Source organism: Anthonomus grandis, chromosome 12 (assembly GCF_022605725.1).
Source record: "Anthonomus grandis grandis chromosome 12, icAntGran1.3, whole genome shotgun sequence".
NCBI classification, from domain to species: domain Eukaryota; kingdom Metazoa; phylum Arthropoda; class Insecta; order Coleoptera; family Curculionidae; genus Anthonomus; species Anthonomus grandis.
This window is the reverse complement of record NC_065557.1, coordinates 16,259,631-16,280,971: the sequence shown is the minus strand read 5'-3', so window position 1 is coordinate 16,280,971 and position 21,341 is coordinate 16,259,631. Positions and strand designations below refer to the sequence as shown.

The 21,341-nt window shown below is 29.7% G+C and overlaps 1 protein-coding gene across 2 annotated transcripts; it reads left to right on the top strand.

The window, feature by feature from the left end:
• The first annotated feature begins 325 nt into the window (after nucleotides 1-325).
• On the top strand, nucleotides 326-20,937 carry LOC126742891 (calmodulin). 2 transcript variants are annotated; one of them, XM_050449743.1, is made up of 4 exons: nucleotides 326-764; nucleotides 8,557-8,731; nucleotides 11,191-11,433; nucleotides 12,156-12,520. In XM_050449743.1, the coding sequence occupies exons 1-4, from the start codon at nucleotides 762-764 to the stop codon at nucleotides 12,290-12,292; spliced, it is 558 nt and encodes a 185-aa protein (XP_050305700.1). In that variant the 5' UTR covers nucleotides 326-761; the 3' UTR covers nucleotides 12,293-12,520. The 2 variants fall into 2 exon arrangements, with proteins under 2 accessions (XP_050305700.1, XP_050305701.1); XM_050449744.1 differs by lacking the exon at nucleotides 12,156-12,520 and adding an exon at nucleotides 20,701-20,937 and having other exon boundaries at nucleotides 438-764.
• The last annotated feature ends 404 nt before the right edge of the window (nucleotides 20,938-21,341 follow it).

Below are 21,341 nucleotides of genomic sequence, written 5' to 3'. Positions count from 1 at the left end.
AACTTTGATCCTGAATCTAAAAGCAAAGACGCCGCCGAAGCCTGAACAGCAATACAACAGTGGTCCCAGCACGGCGTGAACAACTTTTTAAATAATTCAACTTTAATTAGAGTTTTCCTAGATTCATATTAGTAATTACTTTCGGTTAGTGGCGCGTCATATTAGAACGAAGTGCATGCTCAGTTTGTTGTTGCCGCACCCGCACACAATCAGCAGAACGGCGTTCGACGCCGATGGGCTCTAGCGTCGCGACGCTGTGAAAACGTCACGCACCGCGTGCGAAGCTCGACCCGCGGCCTGCTTGACGCATTGCAGGTAACGTTCGACCAATCGCAAATGTCGGTTCTTACGAGAGGACGTTGTAAACAAGCCGCGCCCGACTTTCAAACTTTTGACACATTCCGCGACGAAAAATAGTTCCGAATTTCGGCTGTTTTTTTTGCGGCGAGCTGTATTTTTCCTGGACTCTACTCAACTGCAAACTAGGATTTTAGGCAGTTTGCGAAGTTTCAGTGTGAATTTCCAGTAGGAAAATTGTTGGGTGATATTTATTGGCGTAGGAATTTTTACTGGTTTATGTCGTAGCCGCACCGTTGCGCCTTGGCAGCAGCGATTGCAGCGCCCCCATCCCTCCTCTTTCACAATCCTAAACAAAACGGAAAAACGAAACAGTTGGCTAGTGTACTTTGGCGTGTTACGTTGTCATCAGTGAGACTTTGCGTCGACGGTATTTCGTTTTAGTGTAATCTTAAAAAATCCTAATGGTGAGTGAATATTTTGCCCCGTTTTTCATCTAAAAGAGATTGTTACAGCTTTCGCTTCGACCCTCGCTGAATATTTTTGGGAAAAACTCCGAAAATCTGTTTTGTAAATAGATAGCTGTCAAAATTTATGGATACATAAATATAACCGGTTGAAATTTTTTCTATTTGCCGCATTGCGGGTTTTTAGAGTACAATTTTCTAATAGAAACCTATTCTAAATTTACTCACAATTGGGCGATTTTCTTGCTTTGAGATATAATTCGTACGCCAAGGACCCCACTCATTATTGATCTGTTGAATATGTCTTTATTTTTAGAGGGAGTGCTGTTTTTGCATTTCCTTTTTTTATCAGTAATAACCAAGAAAAAGTTCTGTAGAGCTTCCAATAATAGAACTAGGCATACTGTTTTACTCTACTCACTATAATTTGTATCTATTTTTGCTATAATTCCTCAGCACTTTAGAGCTGTAGTCATTGTTTGATAAATACTTTTTGGTCCTAAATTAAACTTTATGCAATGCATACTTTTTGCAAGGAAAGCCTATATTACTCCCTGAATTCGGAACCATAAATGATAAGATTAGGTCCTCAGGTTTGGAATCATTCATTAAAAATAAACATATTACCTATAGGGTGATTCATAGTGCAAACTTATTACTTAAGCCTTAGAAATTATTTATTTTACTTTATGCCCTGTATTTTAAGTCTTATGTTGTTAACAATCTGGGTTATCTCTTAGCTATTCTACACATTTGTGACACATTTTGCCCATACAATATTTAAAATGACTCACATTAGGGTTTTATTCATTTAACCTAATTACAAAGCACTTCCTGACCCAATTAAAGAATAAGGTGGTGTGACCTGGTTAAGTGTACCAAAGCAGCTTGACTGAAAATTTTATATTATTCCTATCTATCTGCAGGTTCACTTAATTAACTAATGCTTCTGTTACTTTATTGACTAAATCACAGTTTAAGACAACATCAAATTAGAAAAGTAATGCAAGTAGCTTTTTATTATTCACCAATTCTACTGCAAGGTATTCTCACAGTCTATCAAATGCCGCAGCTCATCTAATGCAATAAATAATTTTATTTATTACAGCTATTGTCCAAATTCATCGCCCAAAGTAAGATAGATGGTTAAAAAATTAAAAACCATACTGTGAAAATCCTGTAAACCTTTGTACTTATTGTGGTTTTACATATATTATTAACAAAGATGATCTATATGCAGTCTTTTCATTTTGATAGAATGTCTTTCTATATTATTAATTGTTGTAACCTTTTAGTTTTTAAGTTTAGAAATTTTGTTAAATGCTAGTTGTTTTTATTTTAGTTGTAATTATAAAGCAGAATAATGGATTCTGCAAAAGAATTAATTTAATGCAAAATATTTAAATTAAACTGAAGAAAACTTAATTTAATTGAGGATTAATTATTACTTTTACTGTGTGCGAAAATTTAACTTTTGTGGCTATGCCAGTTTATGTGTTCTTATGAGTTTATGTGTTCTTATGTATCTTGTAGAGTCCTTAAGATGATCTCATAGAGATTGAAATGTCTACCAAGTCAATTGTCTAAAGGAGTTTTTTTTGACCTATATCCAATAAAGAAAATTAAGCAATCTTACAAATTTAAGTTTATTTCACCCTCACAATATCACACTCTAGTTTCTGTGATTCAACATTTCCAGTTTAATCCACTTTACAAAGTAACTTTCCTTCAACATATAATTAGATTGAAATTCTCAAGTTTTAGCTGAGAATGTAGGATATTATAACTTCTTTATAAAATAGCTATTTAAGTTTATTACAGATGTTATTCATATATAAATACTACCAAAAACTGGAAAAAAGTGTCTGCTCATTAAAAATGCAGAAAAAAATTTAATTCCACATATTACAGTGACTCAATTACATAATAAGATAACATATTATACAGTTACATTGGTCTGCTATCTTATTTAAGATTAAGACAATATAACATTTTTAGAAAAAACTTATATAGCCAGTTTATGTTTATATTGTTTATTCCATCCAATCCAGAATTCCTTCCTAGAAATTTTTTTATCCATCTGTTTTTTTCATATCTCATTTACACTTTTCAGTGATTGCATCTTCTTGTTTCTATTATTGGAGATTCACAGTTTGATCCACTGGGACTTCCAAATTCCTTCCACTCAGTACTTAAGTGTTAAGTGCTAAGTAATTTATGATATATTAATTATCCTACAATAAAAATGAACTCATTAAGTTTATTACAGATGTCATTCATTTGTCGATACTACAATTAGGTGATTTAAACATTGTAATTTTTTTATTATTCTACCAAACATTTAATTTTATTTTTTTTAAATAAAATTTATGTTCTTTGTAATCAAGTTAATTAAATTTGAAAAAAAAATACCCTTATCAGAAATATGCACAAGAAAATTTAACCACACTATTATGGATCAGTTGAATCTCTTTATTTTATATGAGGAAGTAAAAAAGCTATATTGCAGCTTTCAATTATTAAATTACATATAGCTTTTAATTTCCTTGTACAAACTCATCCATTCTTATGATTTAACACTTTGGGCATAGCAACTTAATTCAATGCATAGCAAATATCATTGCTTGCTTATTTCATAGATGTATGTATAAGAAAAACAAATACAGATTTCTGTAAAACAAATAACTCATACTTTTTTATATCATTTTCTATCTCACTTTTTAGTAATTTCATCCTGAGTCTGAAATTTGATCAGAATTGCAAGATTTAAGTGTTTGTTGTATTATTATCCCACTATCAAATGAGTGAAGTTTGCACCATCTTTTAATTTTATTCTATTTTGTAAATATGTTAGTAAATTTGAAAAAAAGGAGCCCTTGTTTATCAGCAATATGCAGAAAAGACAATTTTATTAATTAACCTGTGTAATAATAATATGAAAACCTTATCCAATACTTCCTCTACAAAAACCATATAAGTATTTTTGAAAAAAATACAATTTTCTCTCTTAATAGAGTGGCTACATTGTTTCACAAAATGTAGAGCATCATCACACTTAAAAGCCCCAAATTGTTAATATTAAGCATCAAAAGTGTTTAAGCATTTTTTAAGCTCTTGAGTGAAAGTTGTGTAGCCATGCTATCAAATCTATAAGTCTGACTTTGTTGTTTTGTCAAAGCTTAGTATAATAACAAAACTTAAACTTCAGCTATTAAATATTTTTAGCAAGCTATATAAAGTAAAACCATCCATTTTTACTGCAATTGTCTTCTTAGTTATATGACACCTATTTGTATTGTTTGAGATTCACAATTTCCCCCAATTTTTTTCCACTTAAACTCTGTTTAGATTCCTAAAATTATTTTAAATTAATTAATTTAAATTTATTCAGATTGGAACATTAACACTTGGATTGTAGACTGTAGATAATTTACAGTATTTGTTAGTAATATACAGTGTTATAATAAAGGTAAACTACCTCGGAACTTTACAGATATCATTCACATTTTTTTGATAACTCTAAAAAATGTTGTCATTATTTTATTTATTTTAAATGAAGGCAGTAGCGGTATATATAAGTAACATGATCAGATTCATTATATTCCTTTGCCAAAATCAACTTCTTTTTCTAGAAAACCACTCATATAACTTAACTCATAAAATCTATAACCAAATCTTTCTCAGAATTATGGTAAAACTACATTTTAAAGAAATAATCACTTTATGCTTGTGTTTAAACAGTTTTACTGTGTTTTGGTTTTTTCTCAGCAGAGAGTAAATTAATAGTGTAGCAAGATAAATAATTACTGGTATATGAAGTTTTTTTTATTATATCTCACAGCATTTGTGAACCTGTTTTTTTTTAAATCTTATTGTGATTATTGGCTCAATAATATAAAATATATATCTATAGTAACTGTTTACAGAATGGTGAATATCCTATCATGTGGAAAGCAGCATTAGTAAAGCCACTGCCCAAGTCTACACATATCAGTAGTCTGGATGAATTATGACCAATTAGCCTCTTGACGATCTTTGGGAAAATGCTTGAACGACTGGTTTCCAACATGATGAACAATTTTATTTACTTCAACACATATTGCCAGATGTTCAGTCTGGATTTAAAGCTTGTCATAGCATAGCAACAGCTCTTAGTAGGGTTACTAGTTGCATCTCTAATCAGACTCCTGTCTGGTACTTTTAGATTATAGTAAGGCATTTGACCTTATTAACCATGATGTGCTGATTGCTAATCTGCACTTTTTTTGGGTTTTCTGATCAACCTTGTGGCTGCCTTGGGGGTCCATTCTTGGTCCCATACTTGTTGCCCTTTTTACTGCTGACACCATCTCAGATTTATCAATGCTCATCACATCTATATGCTGATGAAACCCAGCTTCTATCATCATTTTATCCTGAAGATTCTTGTGGGGGACTTGCTGGTGTTAATATTGATCTGGACAATATCTCTGACTGGTCTTCTAAGCATGTTTTGTTGCTTAATGCCAAAAATGTGTACACCTGATTATTGGGTCCGAGGTCACCAGGGCTTCAATTCTACAACTATTCATATAAAAGAAGTAATTATTCTGTCTGTTGAATATGCTAGAAATCTGGGCCTTGTAATGGATGTTGCGATGAATTTTCAGCAGCATGTTTTGAGGAAGCTGTGCTCTGTTTACTTAAAATTGAAGAGCCTTTATTCCTTTGAATATGTTCCTTAATCCTTCCACAGTTAGACTACTGAACTCTGTTTACTACAGTTAACTCACAGAAGAGTATAAGACTAAAATACAATTGGCTCAAAATATGTGTATGCATTTTGCATATGAAGGTCATAAGTTTAACCAGATCACTCCATTAAATCTCAATAATAAGCATTTAAAATAAATTTTTGTGTTGACCTCCCCTTTATCATGTTTGTATATTGAATTTTAAAAGACACCTCTCCATCTAATCTTACAGAATACTTAACTACACTTAACTACAAGGGGCACCTTACATAACCTTAACCTTATAAATGTGGCTAATTTTGATATTCCCTTTCATAGCACAACAAAATTTGAAAACTGCTTTGCCTACCGTGCAGTGGAATTTCTCAATGCAAATTATTTGCTGGTGGTTGGCTCTGGTCATTATTCTTTTAAAAATCAATACACCAAGTTCTTACAACAGATGATAACTTAATTTTTTTTTTCTTCGGAATACTCTACATCTGGATTGTGTTAGTAGGCTTAAGTGGTCTGTATATTTATTATTATTTAACTACAGTAGGCTCGCGTTAACGTGAACTCAAAAAATTTCGACTTAGTTCGCATTACTGAAATATTATGGAGATTATGCGAGATATTAACTTTTTTGTCTTCAAAAGTTAATATCTCGCTGTCACTATCTTCTGATTCGTTGCTATCGAGATTTTCCTCCACTGCATCTGTATTCCATTCCTCAATGCCTTTAGGATTATAATCAATCTAAAATCAATCATATCTCAATGAAATTCTAAAACTATTAAAGACTTTCTTCTTTTAATTTCCAAAAATTAAAAATTAAAAGGAGTAACTAGCACTAAATAATACCTGTTCAATTGTTTGAAGCAATGTAATGGTCTCATTAACTGCAGCTGCTCTAACATCATTTTCCCACATCTCTTTTAGTTGATCTAAAGGTAGGTCATCCTCCTCCAAATTTTTTCCCAAAATATTATTTCAACATTTTGAAATTACTGAAGGCTCTATTTTTTGCCAGGCCATATGCAATTGCATAATAGCATCTCTTAAAGTTATAACTTTTAGGGCCTCAGCTACTCCTTGACTTGTCTTATGGTTAAATTATTGGTGTAACATTTGGAGGCATGTAGACAACAAAAATATGTCCATCAGAAGTTTTTAATTCTTCTGCCGGTGGATGCGAAGGAGCATTGTCTAACAGGAGAACGGCTTTTAAAGGAAGGTTTTTGCTTTGTAAAATTGATTTAACCTAAAAACCAAATGTAGTCTTAAAAAAATTAAAAAGCAAACAAAACTTTCCCTTACCTCTGGAACAAAATCCTTAAAAAACCAATTTTTAAAAATTTCTTGGGTCATCCAGGCATTTTTAGTGCTTTTATAGATGACTGGATTATCAAATCCTTTAAAACATCTGGGTGATTTTGCTTTTCCTAGTACTAAAGGCGTTAGTTTGTGTGATCCTGTAGCATTTGTGCACCCCAAAAGAGTTATTCTTTGTTTAGCTATTTTTAGACCAGGCGCCGTTTTTTCAAAAATTCCAACATAGGTTTTATCTGGCAATAACTTAACTTATAATTAACCAATATAAACCCATCTCATCTGCATTATAAATTTGATCTTCACTAAGATTAAGCTGCTTCATCTTTTTTCTTAAGCCTTCAATAAAGGGATTTACAAGGTGAGGCTGCGAGGACAACTTTTCCCCTGCAATTTTAAGCAGCCTTATACCATATCGCCATTTAAATTTTTGAAGCCATCCATCCCTTGCATTAAATTTATCGTTAAGTTTTAATTTTCTATGTAAATCTAGAGCCTTTTCTTTAAGCATATCACCCGTAACTCGTAAATTTTGTTCACGCTGTTTGGTAAACCATTTATACAGCAAAGTTTCCATCTTGGGGTTTTCTGCACTTTTTAAAGTGCATTTTTTTATTTTATTAGGTCTTAAACTCTCTCCAACAACTTTTAGAATTTTTTCTTCTTTATTTTTAATTGCACAAATAGTTGATTTTGCTATTTGATATTTCTTTGCTAGTGCAGTAACACTCATACCATTTTTGTGCACTTCCAAAATTTTTGATTTCTCATAAAGGGTTAAACACTTCTTATTAATTTTAACCATTTTAAAAGGCCACTGTCAATCAATTAAATGACCAAACAACGTTTCAAATGCGTAAACCCAATATCCACTAACAAGCCTAGACAAGTCTACACAGGATTACTAAAGATTTCTTAAAATTCACATTATCGAAATATGGGTTTGTTCACGCTATAGAATTAACATAGAAAAATATTGGTGTTAATTATAAGTTCACGTTACCGCGAGTATACTGTACTATTGTTTTTTTTTAACAGTACCATAATTTTATATGTGAATGTATAGTTTTATGGAAGATCGTTTTACGCGAATAACACCTTTTGTGTATATATGTTATATCAATGCATAATAAACTTGATTTTGACTTTGACTTTTGATATATATATGTATTGTTGCAGGTTGTCTCTAACAAAACCATATTTATCTTAGAAAAAAATCATTACAATTAGCCTTAACACTACGTAATAATTATTAGTAAGTAGATCACATTTAGAGTACTTTTTTTTGTTTGCTATTTTATTGGCCAATACAATAAAACGTACTGGTTTCAGATGTTTTATTGTTAAGAGAATAAGTTAATTTGTGGGTTTTTACAGCAGGCAATTTATGATATATTGCAGTATAAGTGCGTTTAAGAAGAAATTCAATGTATTTGCCCACAAAACTGAATTAAAGATTAATATAGAGAAAATTAATTTCTTATTCCTTTCCTACGATTTTAATAATAATAATAATCTGCTTTATTGTGAGAGAAAATGTACATATTTTGAAGAAAAAGCTAATAAAATAATAAAAAACCATACAAAAAATCACAAGGCAGAAAACATAAAATATAAATATGTACTATACATTTTTGTACAATAAAATAAAATTGTATGTGGTCAACTCATATAATTTTACTTTTGATCTATTTGTAACAGATCTTACTAGTTAATATAATAGTTAAATATATTTCTGTCTATTACAGGCTGACCAACTTACTGAAGAACAAATCGCCGAATTCAAAGAAGCATTTTCGCTGTTTGATAAAGATGGAGATGGCACAATTACCACCAAAGAATTAGGAACAGTAATGAGATCTTTAGGACAAAATCCAACAGAAGCTGAATTACAGGATATGATCAATGAAGTTGACGCAGATGGTAAGTAATGCAAATTTGACTAGCTCTATTACCAATTTGTTTCTTGCTTTAAGTCATTAGAACTTTAATTGAGAAAATTGCATACGTTAAACAATTGAGGTAGGTATTTTAATTTTCTTGGTGATTAGTCTCTAAATAGAACTAAAATGGGAAAACAGAAATTATTTTCCAAATATGATAGCATGGTTATCAAATCACGTTTACCGATTTGATAAACACGCGATATTCCGTTTATTTTAAGCCCAACATTGTCGATAATATGTAATGGATTAAGCCTGTCTCTTGTAAGTATTCTTATGAATGACGTCAATTGTACGCGCTTCTGCGTAGCCCTGCCTTTTTTCATGAAACCTTTGGTTATGCATGTTATCGATAAAATGTCTGGGAAATTTCTGTTTTAACTTTACATAGTTATCGTCAGTGTTAGGAAGGGACTATGGTAAATGGCAAGGCATTTGAATATTTTATAAGTTTATAATGCCGCCTCTTCGCAGTCTTCTCATTAAAATGTCATTCTCTCAGAAAGTTCATCAAAGTTTTAGATGATATATATTTTTTTTTAATTTACCTGATTAAATAACTAAATCCTTCATTTAGTTTCTATTGGTTTTTGTATAATTTTTTAGACATTCTCTGTCATTGTCTGCCAGACATTACATTGTTAAAAATTATTTATCATGTGTTTATAAAAACGGCGTAAATAGTTAAATTAATCATCTAGGCGCACAGTTAAGTGTTCTTTACACTCTCAATTATAATGTGTAATATAAATAAACAAGTATTGTGCTATGTAAACGGAAACTTCATTTATCCAAGGTTGAGGTTCAATTTTATACAATGAAAATTAAGTTATATGTTAAAGAATTTGCTATTGTAATATACATACAGATGAAATCCATTGTTAGATTCCATAATAATATTTTTAATATTCCTTAAGACATATTTTCCTCTAAAAAATTATAAAAGGCGTTTTATTACTTTCTCACTGGCAATTTAATTATTATAGAAACATGTCGTCTAATCTACATTATTTCACCTCTGATGTTCACGTTTCATATTTGAATAATTTGGCATCCTCTTGTTCGTGCCGTGTATCATTAATAAAATTGTTACGCCTAAAACTATGCCAAAAGTCGCATAAATGATAAAATATGCGTGTGAGTTCTTCTAGAAAAGCCTAGTATATTTTTCATATTTTCAAGTTTTAGTTACACCTTAGGTTTCGATTAGACCGTCTATTCTATTATTTACTGCGGTAATAAAAGTTAAATCATCCTAACGCGTACCATCCCTATATATGAGCTGTGTAGATATTAATAACCTGTTTATGTTGTAAGGTGTAAAACATTTTATTAAATATAACACTCCTCAAGCATTATAGTGTACGTTTAAAATGGGATGTTAATGGTATTTATATTAATTCTTTCCAGTTTTAATTTTATATATGTATTTATAACATTAAAATTTTTAATTAAAAGTGTTCAACAATTTGAAATTTACATAAAGTGATTCTTTTGATTTTTTCTCTACTGAAATTTTCTGAAAAGGCAAAGGGGAAAGCAACTGCCCTCTTCTTTAGATCTGTTTTATTTTTACACCCTCCAACAAGTTTTCTCTGATAAAAATTTTTCCAAGTCATGAAACTCAATATCAATTTACCTTATGTTTGAAGTTTATCACAATTTTCTAGTTCAGATATAATAAGATTTTCGGGATTTTTTTCTGAATTAGAAAAGTTTTTGTTGAATAGATAAAGATTGCCCTTATTTCAGTAACAGAAGTAATATTGCACTAAATGAATACATTAGTTTTATTTCATAGGATCAGCCTATCAAGTCAAGAGTTATTTTTAAAATGTTGTTTCTTCATACTATCATTTAGTTTTTGGTTGGATTCCTCAGTGGTTTTGTATATCCCAAGAATGATTTATTAGGATTAAGAAATTATTACACACAACTAAATTACATATTCCAATTACTTGCAAAGAAGGAGTTCCAATAATCACTGTAATTACTAATAAAAATAATATATTTAAAACGAGCAAATTCAAAACTGAATAACATTAAATTATATGTCCCGAAGCAGGAAGTAAATGTCGCGCTCCATCGAAATGAATCGATTGATTTTTGCATTATTATTCTAAGGGCCTGCTACAACGTCACTGTCAATAGCCCGTAATCGATTCATCACAGCAGTACAAGCTGAAGTGAATAATTTGCTGTCATTTTACTTGGCGATCCATTAAATTAATGCGACATTGTTTTTTTTTTCGTTTGATGGCATCGTTTATAGTACATGTGGTTAAAAATAATAGTCTAACGTACGTTTTTTTTTCTTAGATACTAGATAAATTAGTTAAACTTCTGGATAATGCTTCGTTCTACCTTCGTATATTTGCGCAATATTTCTCAAGATTCTTCTAACCCTAGAATCATAAATAATCTTATTGTTAATAATAGGAAATGGCACAATCGACTTCCCTGAATTCCTGACGATGATGGCGCGAAAAATGAAGGATACCGACAGTGAGGAGGAAATCCGTGAAGCCTTCCGCGTATTCGACAAGGACGGCAACGGTTTCATTTCAGCAGCGGAGCTGCGCCACGTGATGACCAACCTCGGTGAAAAATTGACTGATGAAGAGGTTGATGAAATGATCAGGGAGGCTGATATTGATGGTGATGGCCAAGTCAATTATGAAGGTAAGGTTTGGTCTGCGTAAGCTTTCGTTGTTAATTTAATGACGTTTTGGTGTGAGTTATTATGGTAATCATACTGTATGTTACCATTTTTCTAATTAATAGGTCATTTTCTATTTTCTCATAGAGAATAACCCATATTATGGATTATAGATTAGGTATCAAATGTGCAGCATGATCATGGATAGCAAAAGCCTGCTAATTTTTAAATAATCGCAGACCTGATTTTAAGAATTAATAAGGAACATGCCCATAAATAGGGCATTGAAAACCTGCATACCTACTAATGCAGTTAATAGTAAACTTTTGTTTTCTACACTACACAAACATTAAGAAGAACATAAAGCTGTATGCAATAAGAGCTAAAAACACATTGCCTTCTAAAACAATCTGATGGACCAAAAGGCAAGACATTAAGAGAAGTGAAAAGAAATGTTTTAAATTGGACATATAAAATGTATGTTGTAGAAACATTTTTCCCCTAAAAAAGATTATGTATAAAAAAAGAAACACCTGTGTGTTACAAAGGAAACAGCAATAGCAATGGACAAAGTGCCAAAAAAACAGACTATCTTCTAGGATTCATGAAATCTTGAAACAAATATGCCTTAAAAGAAACTTTAACCTGCTCTTTTCTCAGTTTTTCTAAGACATATTTAGGTTTTTTTCTTGGATTTTACAAGTTCCAAAGTCGTAAATTCAATTTTCTTTTTCTTTTTTGATAGATTTTCAAAACTTCTATAAAAAAGTATTTTTGAAAAATCAAAAGTCGAAATCGAAGAAGCCTCCCGCAAAAGGGAAACCCACTCCTCCGCCTAAAGCCAAACCAGCGCCTGCACCCAAAGGCAAAGGGAAAAAATAGAAGCACCAAATCATAGTTTTAAATGTTTTCTTTAAATATGATTACTTATAAGATCGATAGCATTTAAATAAGTTTATAATTAGGTTGAAATTTGGCAGAGGCAGTTCTAAATATTAACTAAGATTATAGTAATATCCAGCATACCTAAGACGCAAAGTCTCATGACAAATAAAAATTGTTTGTATATGATTTACATGAATATAAAAAAAAAGAAACATCTGAATAATATACATATTGTTTACAATTGGTTTATTCTAGTTTTTAGTGGGTATAATTTACCTACCCAATGGGTATTTACACATATCACTACTTGTCACACATATTCAACGGTCAACAACAAGATATGTAAAATGAATGAAATATGGTAAACGTAAGATGTGAAAAATTAAATACAACACTGTTGTTATTTACAACCTCTGAAAGTTTGCGAAAAGATATTTTTTAATTGACAACATCTTTAATTTTAAAATATCACGAAATATACTTTATTGTGAAAGTTGTTTAGCCGTATTTTGTGCTCGATGTATTCCAAAATATTTTCTAAAATCAAGATTTTCTTTTTTATTTAAGCTGTGTGAAGGTAATACTATGGGAGTCTGTGTTCTAAAACATATCATTTTGATAACATTTAGTACTTGATCTATCTTTTATACAAATTTTCTTCAGGCAAAGTGCTAGTGGACAAATGTAAATATGTAAAATTAAAACCTGTATATATTGTATAAATGTTATTTTAAATTTCATTTCATATCTTGTAAATTTCCTCACCATTTTAATCGCAATAGATTTTTAGCTATTTGGGTTTTCTCAAATTCGCGACATAATCATTATATGATTGCTTTATTGTATAAAGACCCAACAATATTCTTTATAAAACTGTTAAAAAAAAAATTAATTCTTTTATTATCTAAAAGAAATTAAGTTTATATGATATTACGAATCATGCTGATTAATATTAAAAATTTGTTTAAATTGAATAAAATAAGACGATAAAGACAACCCAATAAAAACATCTGAAGGAAAATAAATACTTTTGTTTAAAACAAATAATAAAATTTCTAAAACTTTTTTTAGTTCTATTGAGGCAGATGCCTTAAACATACTTGAATTTTTAATTTAAGAATTGTTAGAAATGGGTAGTTTTAAATTATTAATACTAAATCTGATTATTTATCTTAAGAAATATTCATTCTTTTCTCAAAAACTTAAGTCTCAGGTAAATATTGTTTAAGGATCCATCTGATAATGTATACTTATAATTTAAATTAATGTTTTTTCCAATGCTGTTTTACACGATTGAATTACTAATTTAATACTGATTAATATGCTCTTAATCTGTCATTATCATTTCCGAGCCATAAAAGTATATAATAAAATATAATCACATACATTTAGACGGATTTTATACGTAATATAAAATGTTATCTTTAAATCTTTTTTAATAAAAAATATAGGTGCTCTTAAATGCTTTAGGACCACTTAAAATGTTGGTATGTTATGGTAAAATGATTGATAACAGCCAGTTTTAACTTTAAGTTGGTAATTTTATAAAAAAAAATCTTATTTACGTTTTTTTTTTACAATTTTGATGTAAACCAATAGTTAACAGGTTGTAAGCTTAGGAATTCTAGGCTAGCACGTGATTTTTATCTCATTTAGGGGCCCTGTTTATGAGTTCGTACGACAATTTTTTGCCTATTTCGAGGAATTCTATTTTTCATCCTTCATGTCATGTAGTCACGGTCAATTTCATTGTATATTGATCGTATCAGATTTCTTTTTCATAGTTCTCGGTTTTAGTTCGCTAATTTTTGCACATTCGAATCACTTCTCTTTTCCTTCCAAAAGTTATTTTTCTGTCTGACAGATTTTTGAAAACATAATTCCACCCTTGCATTATAAGTAAAGCAAGGGTGTAAGTTTCCTGATATTTTATCGATTTTAATATTTTCTGAAATCTCATATTAAATATTCATTCTTTACAAAATATTTTTAATGACTTAAATTTCTGCATTGGAATAGAAGACATATAACTGGCTTTACATGTTACTTATTAGTGCTTGAAATATGCGTTATTAATCACACGGAGTTTCTAAACATTCACAATTTCGTAGAAATATCTATTGGAAAATCAGCCTATAAAAATGTCAGCATAATGTGGCGTCAGTCAAAGCTTAAACATTTCTTCTTGAGTTAATTTTTGCTGACAAAACGACCTTTTTACTATTTAATTAAACAGAATAAAAATTTTAATCCCTTTAAATATTGGACCTAAGACTTTTGTTCACTCCCCTCCTCTCCCCGCGTAAGAGTTTATAACATCGATGAGTCAAATCGTCCCCCCGTCACGTAAATTATGGATGGCCTTTACTTTTAATTTAAAATTTTACATCTTCATTTAAGGAAGGCTTACGGCTTATATCTTAAGCTTTATATTTCTTTTCAACACTTTATTATTATACAACTTGACTATTTCACAGAAATTACTTTAAAAGCTTTAATACATAAGAAAATCTATATCCAACAAAGATCCATTTGCAAAAAACAACCGTTTATGTATACCAAACTTCAGTGCTTCATTAATTTTGGAGCAGTTTATGCCGGGTCCAGACCGAAGGGACAAAAATAAAACAAGATTTTGAGATAACTACATAACTGTGATAACAAAATTGTGATAAAGTTGTTTCCAATCAGTCTTTTAACGGTTAAGATCTATTGCTAGCTAGTTGAAGTTTTTATCACATATTCTGGCTGTGATACTTAATGTTGTACAAATCTTTAATGTATCATTAAAGTTTTCTGTATAGTTCTATTAATTTACGGTTGTCATCGGTGTTTCAATTTTTTTCTTCCGATATATTTTTACAAATACTGAGGACTCCACTACACAATAAAATCTAAATTCACATGATTACTACTTTTATCAAGCTGTATTGGATTTATCGCAATATTATCGCGAAACATAAATGTTTTATTACCTGCTTGGTCTGGACGCGGCATTAGATTAGCACCTCACGGTGTATTTTCGTCCCTCGCAGAATTATAAATATTGTAATATAATATGTATCTGAATTTTCTAACCAATTTTTTGACAATTGTATATGCCTACTTCTACTATATGCCTATTTCCATTTTAATTTATTTTATAGTTTGGCTAGCGTATGACTGGTAGTTTGTATTCGTTCTTTGCAGATTTCCGAGCTCTATCGCTCATAGTTTTCACTCAGTATCCGACTACAGTCACACGCGCTTCAAGCTGGTCAGTTTGGTAGTCCGCTTTATGTTTGAGAATGTGCACTTGCTTTTAATGTTACGCTTTAGTTGTTGGTTACAGAAAGAAAAAAAAAAGGCATGAGAATGAAAATACGTTATTTAGCGTAAATGGGCTTGAGCATAAAGGTTTATAATATGGCCATATTAATATGTGGTGTGTTTTATGTGAGTTACATCAATAATTGAGAACAAATAAACGGATAAAAGTGACCCCTATACTTATTTTATTTATTTCAATGAAAAAAAATTATTTATTTATTGGGAATTTATTAACAGTCAGCTATAAAAATTACTTTTTAAGTTTCAATATGTTATTTTATTTGTTAATTTTTTAGTACCGTTATTGCAATAATGAAATTAAATAATTTATTAGACCCTTTAAAAGAAACTTTGGCTCAAAATCTTGGAATATTCGTGAATTATACATTACTCCTTCATAATGAGCATCCCTAGTCTTATTAAAAAAAAACATTATTATATAATGATAAAATGAGTAAGTGCCTATTTTCAGGTATACATTTAATGATAATAAAAAATGATTTAATGACAATATTGTAGATAAGATAAAGATACCAAGAAAGTATTAAAAAATAAATATATATCATGTTTCCAGATCATTAAGTATATTTTATCTTCTTTTTTGCCTACTGAAAGGCATTATACTTTATTAATTATTTAAGATAATAAGGGGCTTTTTTTATTTGATGAGCAAAAATCCATTGCTTTGTTACTAAAAAAATAGTTTATTGATTCATATCAAAAACGGAACAATGATTTAAAATACATTAAAATGAGTTAAATCGATCCGTAAATACAATAATTTAACTTTTTATACGCCGGCTCAGCTTTGATACTTAATTGTCGCAACAGCTATCAAAACATTAGCGTCAACAGGTGGTCTGTCAGTTATCTATACAAACAAGTATCTTAATTAATCTGAAAATGATTTTAATATACCACAATTAATATAAGATTTTTATGATTGTCATATTTTTAAACACTATTTGCTTCTACCAGTACTGTAAAGTCACACCCCAGATTTCAACTGTGCTTGATTGGCATCACTTTTGGGTGCATTGACTGGTTTCGTTTCAATACAAAATTTCTTTTTTTTCAACTCTAAACTTGGCAAATAAATTCACTTATCTAATACTTCAAATAATCTTACCAAATTGACCAATAAAATAATATTCTTGTCTAATAGAAAAATGTGTCTATTTAGTGAGATTTGTTGCTAAACTACTAAATTACTTAAATAGGTTTTCTAACAGATGTGGAATGTGGTCTGTTTTGCAATTCCAAAGATAATCAAATCTTCAGTTGTTAAAGCAAAAGATTAGCGTTCCTATCGTTTGTTAATTCGAAATATTTTTTTCATACGGAACCGTCATGTCGACAGAATTATTACCGATGTTTTATCTACTGGTGAGGCATTAAGACATTAACTTAAGGCATTAAGACATTAAGTTAAAGGGTGAAGTTTTGTTAAATAAAATTAAAATATATTATATATATTATAAATATATATAATATTGAATTAAAATATATTCACGGTAAACTTTTTTAAAGAGTGGAATCATTGTTTGAAATAAAAACCGTTCCGGCCAAACAAAACAAACATTTTCAAATAAACGAAATATTTATAATTAAGTTTTAAGATATAAAAGTTAAAATATTTGGCTCTCAAAGTAGTTAAATATTAATTTTGACACAAGTTTTTGTACGGATTTCTAAACATATGCACATTTATGTAAGAAATTGCAGTTTGGTGAATATTACGTCTCTTTTTTTAATTTCCATTCTTCTGGATGAATGGGTGCGTGGAATTTATCGTAAAAACCTCGTAAATTTTAATTTAGTAAAAAATATATTCAAAAAGTTGTTGCTAACGAAAATAACTTTTTGAGCCCATTTACGTTAAAAAAAATTTTCAGTGTATTATTATTTTTCCTTGAAAGCACTATAAAAGAAGGCAAAATAAACTTCGACACTGCTTCGTCCGTTAAACGTATTTTAACGTTTATAAAAACATTTAGTCTCCTGTAGACTAAATCACCTCATATGTATGAAAAACGCTTTAAAATTTATTTACAGGCTTATTTGTTGCTTGGAAACTAATTTTTATTAATGATCTGATTTTTTTCAATTTTTCAACTAGGCTGCTCTTATGCAAAAATGTAGCTTTATTTGGATGTAGTTAGTATGATGTCGTATGTTAACATATTAAAATAATTAATTCAGATATTAAAAAGAGTTTATGAATGTTTCTTTTTAAATGCAGTCCATTACGGTTAGCATTTTCTAATCTCCACTATTTCAATATTTCATTCTTTTTCACGCTTATTTTTGTTTACTTTTCTTGAGAACTTAACATTCGAAACAATGGTCGCTGCTTTAACGCGATTCGTTGGTGTTGTTTTCATAAAAAATATGTAAATTTAATTTTATGTTCATTATATGTTATTTAGTATATTATGTAGAGTTTATATGTTTGACGTTTGCAATATTCTCTCTAAAGAATGGTAGAAGCCACAGGGCATGTCAAAATCCATTGCTACATTAAATTTTTAGCAAATTTAATACCTTTATTTTATTATACAGGTTTACATGTATTTTGATATCATTTATTTTGTGGGCTTATATTTGGTGGGGTGTTATTTATGAGGTGTGTCATAAAAGTATCTTAAATTAGCTGTTTGCATCTTTTGGTCCAATAATTTTAATATTAGGTGTGCATAAATTAAATGACAGCCTTGGTGTAAAAACCTGTTCACTTTTGAATGAAATTGCTCTTTAAAAGTAATTTCCTCTAAAACTCCTGACATTGAGGATGTTAGTGTTTAGCCTGGTATTAACCTATTTAAAAATAGAAGAAAAAACAAATCACACAGTTTACTCCAAATTTAGAAACTTTTGTTTGCTTTCTCACTAGTTTGCGTTTTATATTGTGGCCGCTTTTTACACCAATGGCTTCAATTATTTTTCGTTAGAAGCCAAAACCGTATAAGGATATGTACAGGGTTTTTTGTTTGTACTTGCACCTACACCTGCAGGGGTTACCATAAAAGTTTAAATAATAAAAGTCGCATTTTGAATTTTAATTCAATTTAAACAGTTATCTTATGAAATAAATAAAATTATCGCTTATTTATTTTCAATATATCCACCACGAATTTAAATATTTAAATACCTTAGGTTTTCCTAAGGATCAATCATTTTAAATGAAATTCTAATGATCTCTTAGATTGCACGATTTTTAGGTATTTTATGTTTTAGATATCCCAACTTTCTTATTTTAAGTGAGACACTTGGTATATTATTATCAATTTCTATAGAAAATAATATTCTGAGAACAATAACACTGCTTTCTATTTTATACTCGTATTTTAAAATAGGGTGCCATAAATGCGTTAAAAGTTGTAATTTTTAATCAAGTAATCACGGAAAAATAATTTTAATTACATTTTATGACGTCTTTTACACGTCTGTTTAAAATGTTCAAACCAGTAATTTTAGCATTTACTTTATTTTTTTAAATAGCGCGTTATTGGGCACAACCATTTTTGAAATGCGTTTTTTTCCCAATAATTTGATATGATAATTTTTTTAAACGGTTGATAAATAAGCCCATAAGAAGGAAAAAACTAAGTCGCATAAATAAACGCATTTAATTAATAAAAGGCTTTGATTTATTTAATAGGAGGCTGCGTTTTGACGCGTTCTTTAATTATTTTTCAATTGGGATAATACTGACATCTTGTCAAGTGCAATTATTACTTGTCATTCAAATAAATCTGCCGCAGTTCGGAAATTAGTGGTTACTAATATTTGAAATGTTTACTGACGGTATTTCTGAAAACACTGCATTTCAAAAGTGGTTGTTCATAATAACGAGCTATTTAAAAGAATAAAGTAAATGCCAAAACTACTGGATTGGAAATTTTAAATAGGCGTGTAAAAGATGAAACAGAGATGAAAGGGTTATTCTGGCTAATTTGTTTTAATTTGCGTACAGCTCTAATGTCCATTTTTTTTTTGGTCGACCAGATTTATTTTTTGGCTCTAATGATCCTGTCCTTTCACATCTTTTAATAATTGCCCAAACAGCTTTTCTTTTAACATCAAATCTACGAGCCATATCAATTTGACGATCACCCGCGCGATATGCATTAATAATGCGTTGTCTTAAATCAAGAGAGAATCTAATTCCGCGTGGCATGTTGCACCTTGAGTTAAAGAGAAGCAATACTATACTAATTTTATTTTATAAATATCTAGACAAAAAAATAATTCCAAAATTGTTTTTGTCTATCTACTTTTGACCAGCCATATTTATATTATTGCTTTATCTGATAAGAAGCAAAATATTTAACTGAAATTTATTGGTATCTTTTTATAGACCGCCTTACAAATAACATTAATTTAAAATCTAGGGGACCTGTGGGTAAATCATTAAACAATTATATGAAAATAATACTTTGTCTATCTACTTTTGGCCACTACTGTATATTATAAATTCAAAAAAATAAAGTTTAATAGGTACAACATGAATAAAAGTTGGATGCACTCTATATCATTGAAATCTGACTAAAAACATATTTTTCTTTTAAGTCAAAAACATACAGATGATTCCAATAAAATAAAAATCTTGCTATGGTTTTTCGATTCTATGATGGAATATGTTTTTATTTCTACAATTTCTTGAGATGGAGGTGAAGCCAATCAACTTTTTTTTATATGTTTTGTTTCTTTACTTATGGTGAGCCCTGTAGGTATATGTATGTGCATGAGAAACGATCCTGTACATATTTTATTTAATTGGATTTTGATTTTCAATAACTCGTGGAAACACCAAATTAATAATCTCAATAGGCATTTTTTACACACTTTTAAATTACATTACAACATATTTATTGTGTTTCGTTAGGTTTTTTCCTGAATTCCTTATTAAAGATCAAAATGCCCTTTATTTACCTTATTTTTTTTGTCAGAGAATAATTATTTCTACAATATATAACATTGATCTATATTGGAATCTACCCTTCTTTGGTAAGAATTTTAATTAACAGTTGTATAACATATTCAACTATTTTCTCAGATAATGCAAAGAGTTGACTGTCATTTTTTTGTTTCAGAGTTTGTCACCATGATGACGTCAAAGTGAAGAAGCCAACGTTTTGCATTTCAGCTTTCCATTGTTTCACCTCGGCCCGTAAAACAAATTCTACAACTACTATTACTATTACATTTTTCACACCAAATGAACTTTATGCTTGTATATCGGCATCCGGGCCACTATGTGAATAACTTTAATGTTATTTGATTTACAAGACATACTTTAATTATTAACATAATAAATATTTATAAATTAATTATGTGTAAATTTTTGTAATATAATTTTGTTGTGTGCCACCACTTAGTGTCCGGCGGCGCCCCTTCGTACTGTAAACAAATTTGTGCTGCAGGTTTTAGATTCAAAATTACTAAATCCTCACAAAGTATGAAACTGTACTTACTGATAAAGCTGTAGGGCTATGTTAATGCGATACAACTCTTTAAAAATTCGTATTTAGATAAATAAACGGTTAAATAGTTAGGGATACAAACAAATCACTAAACTTTCATACTTTGTGATCTCGTGCACTTACTTAGCATATGTATCCCTATTAAATAATAAAAAAAAAAATAACGAAGTTTCTTTTTGCGTTTCAACACTCCTGGTAGTTAAATGAAGATTAAGATCATTTTTTGTTTAATTTATTCTACTTCTAGAGGG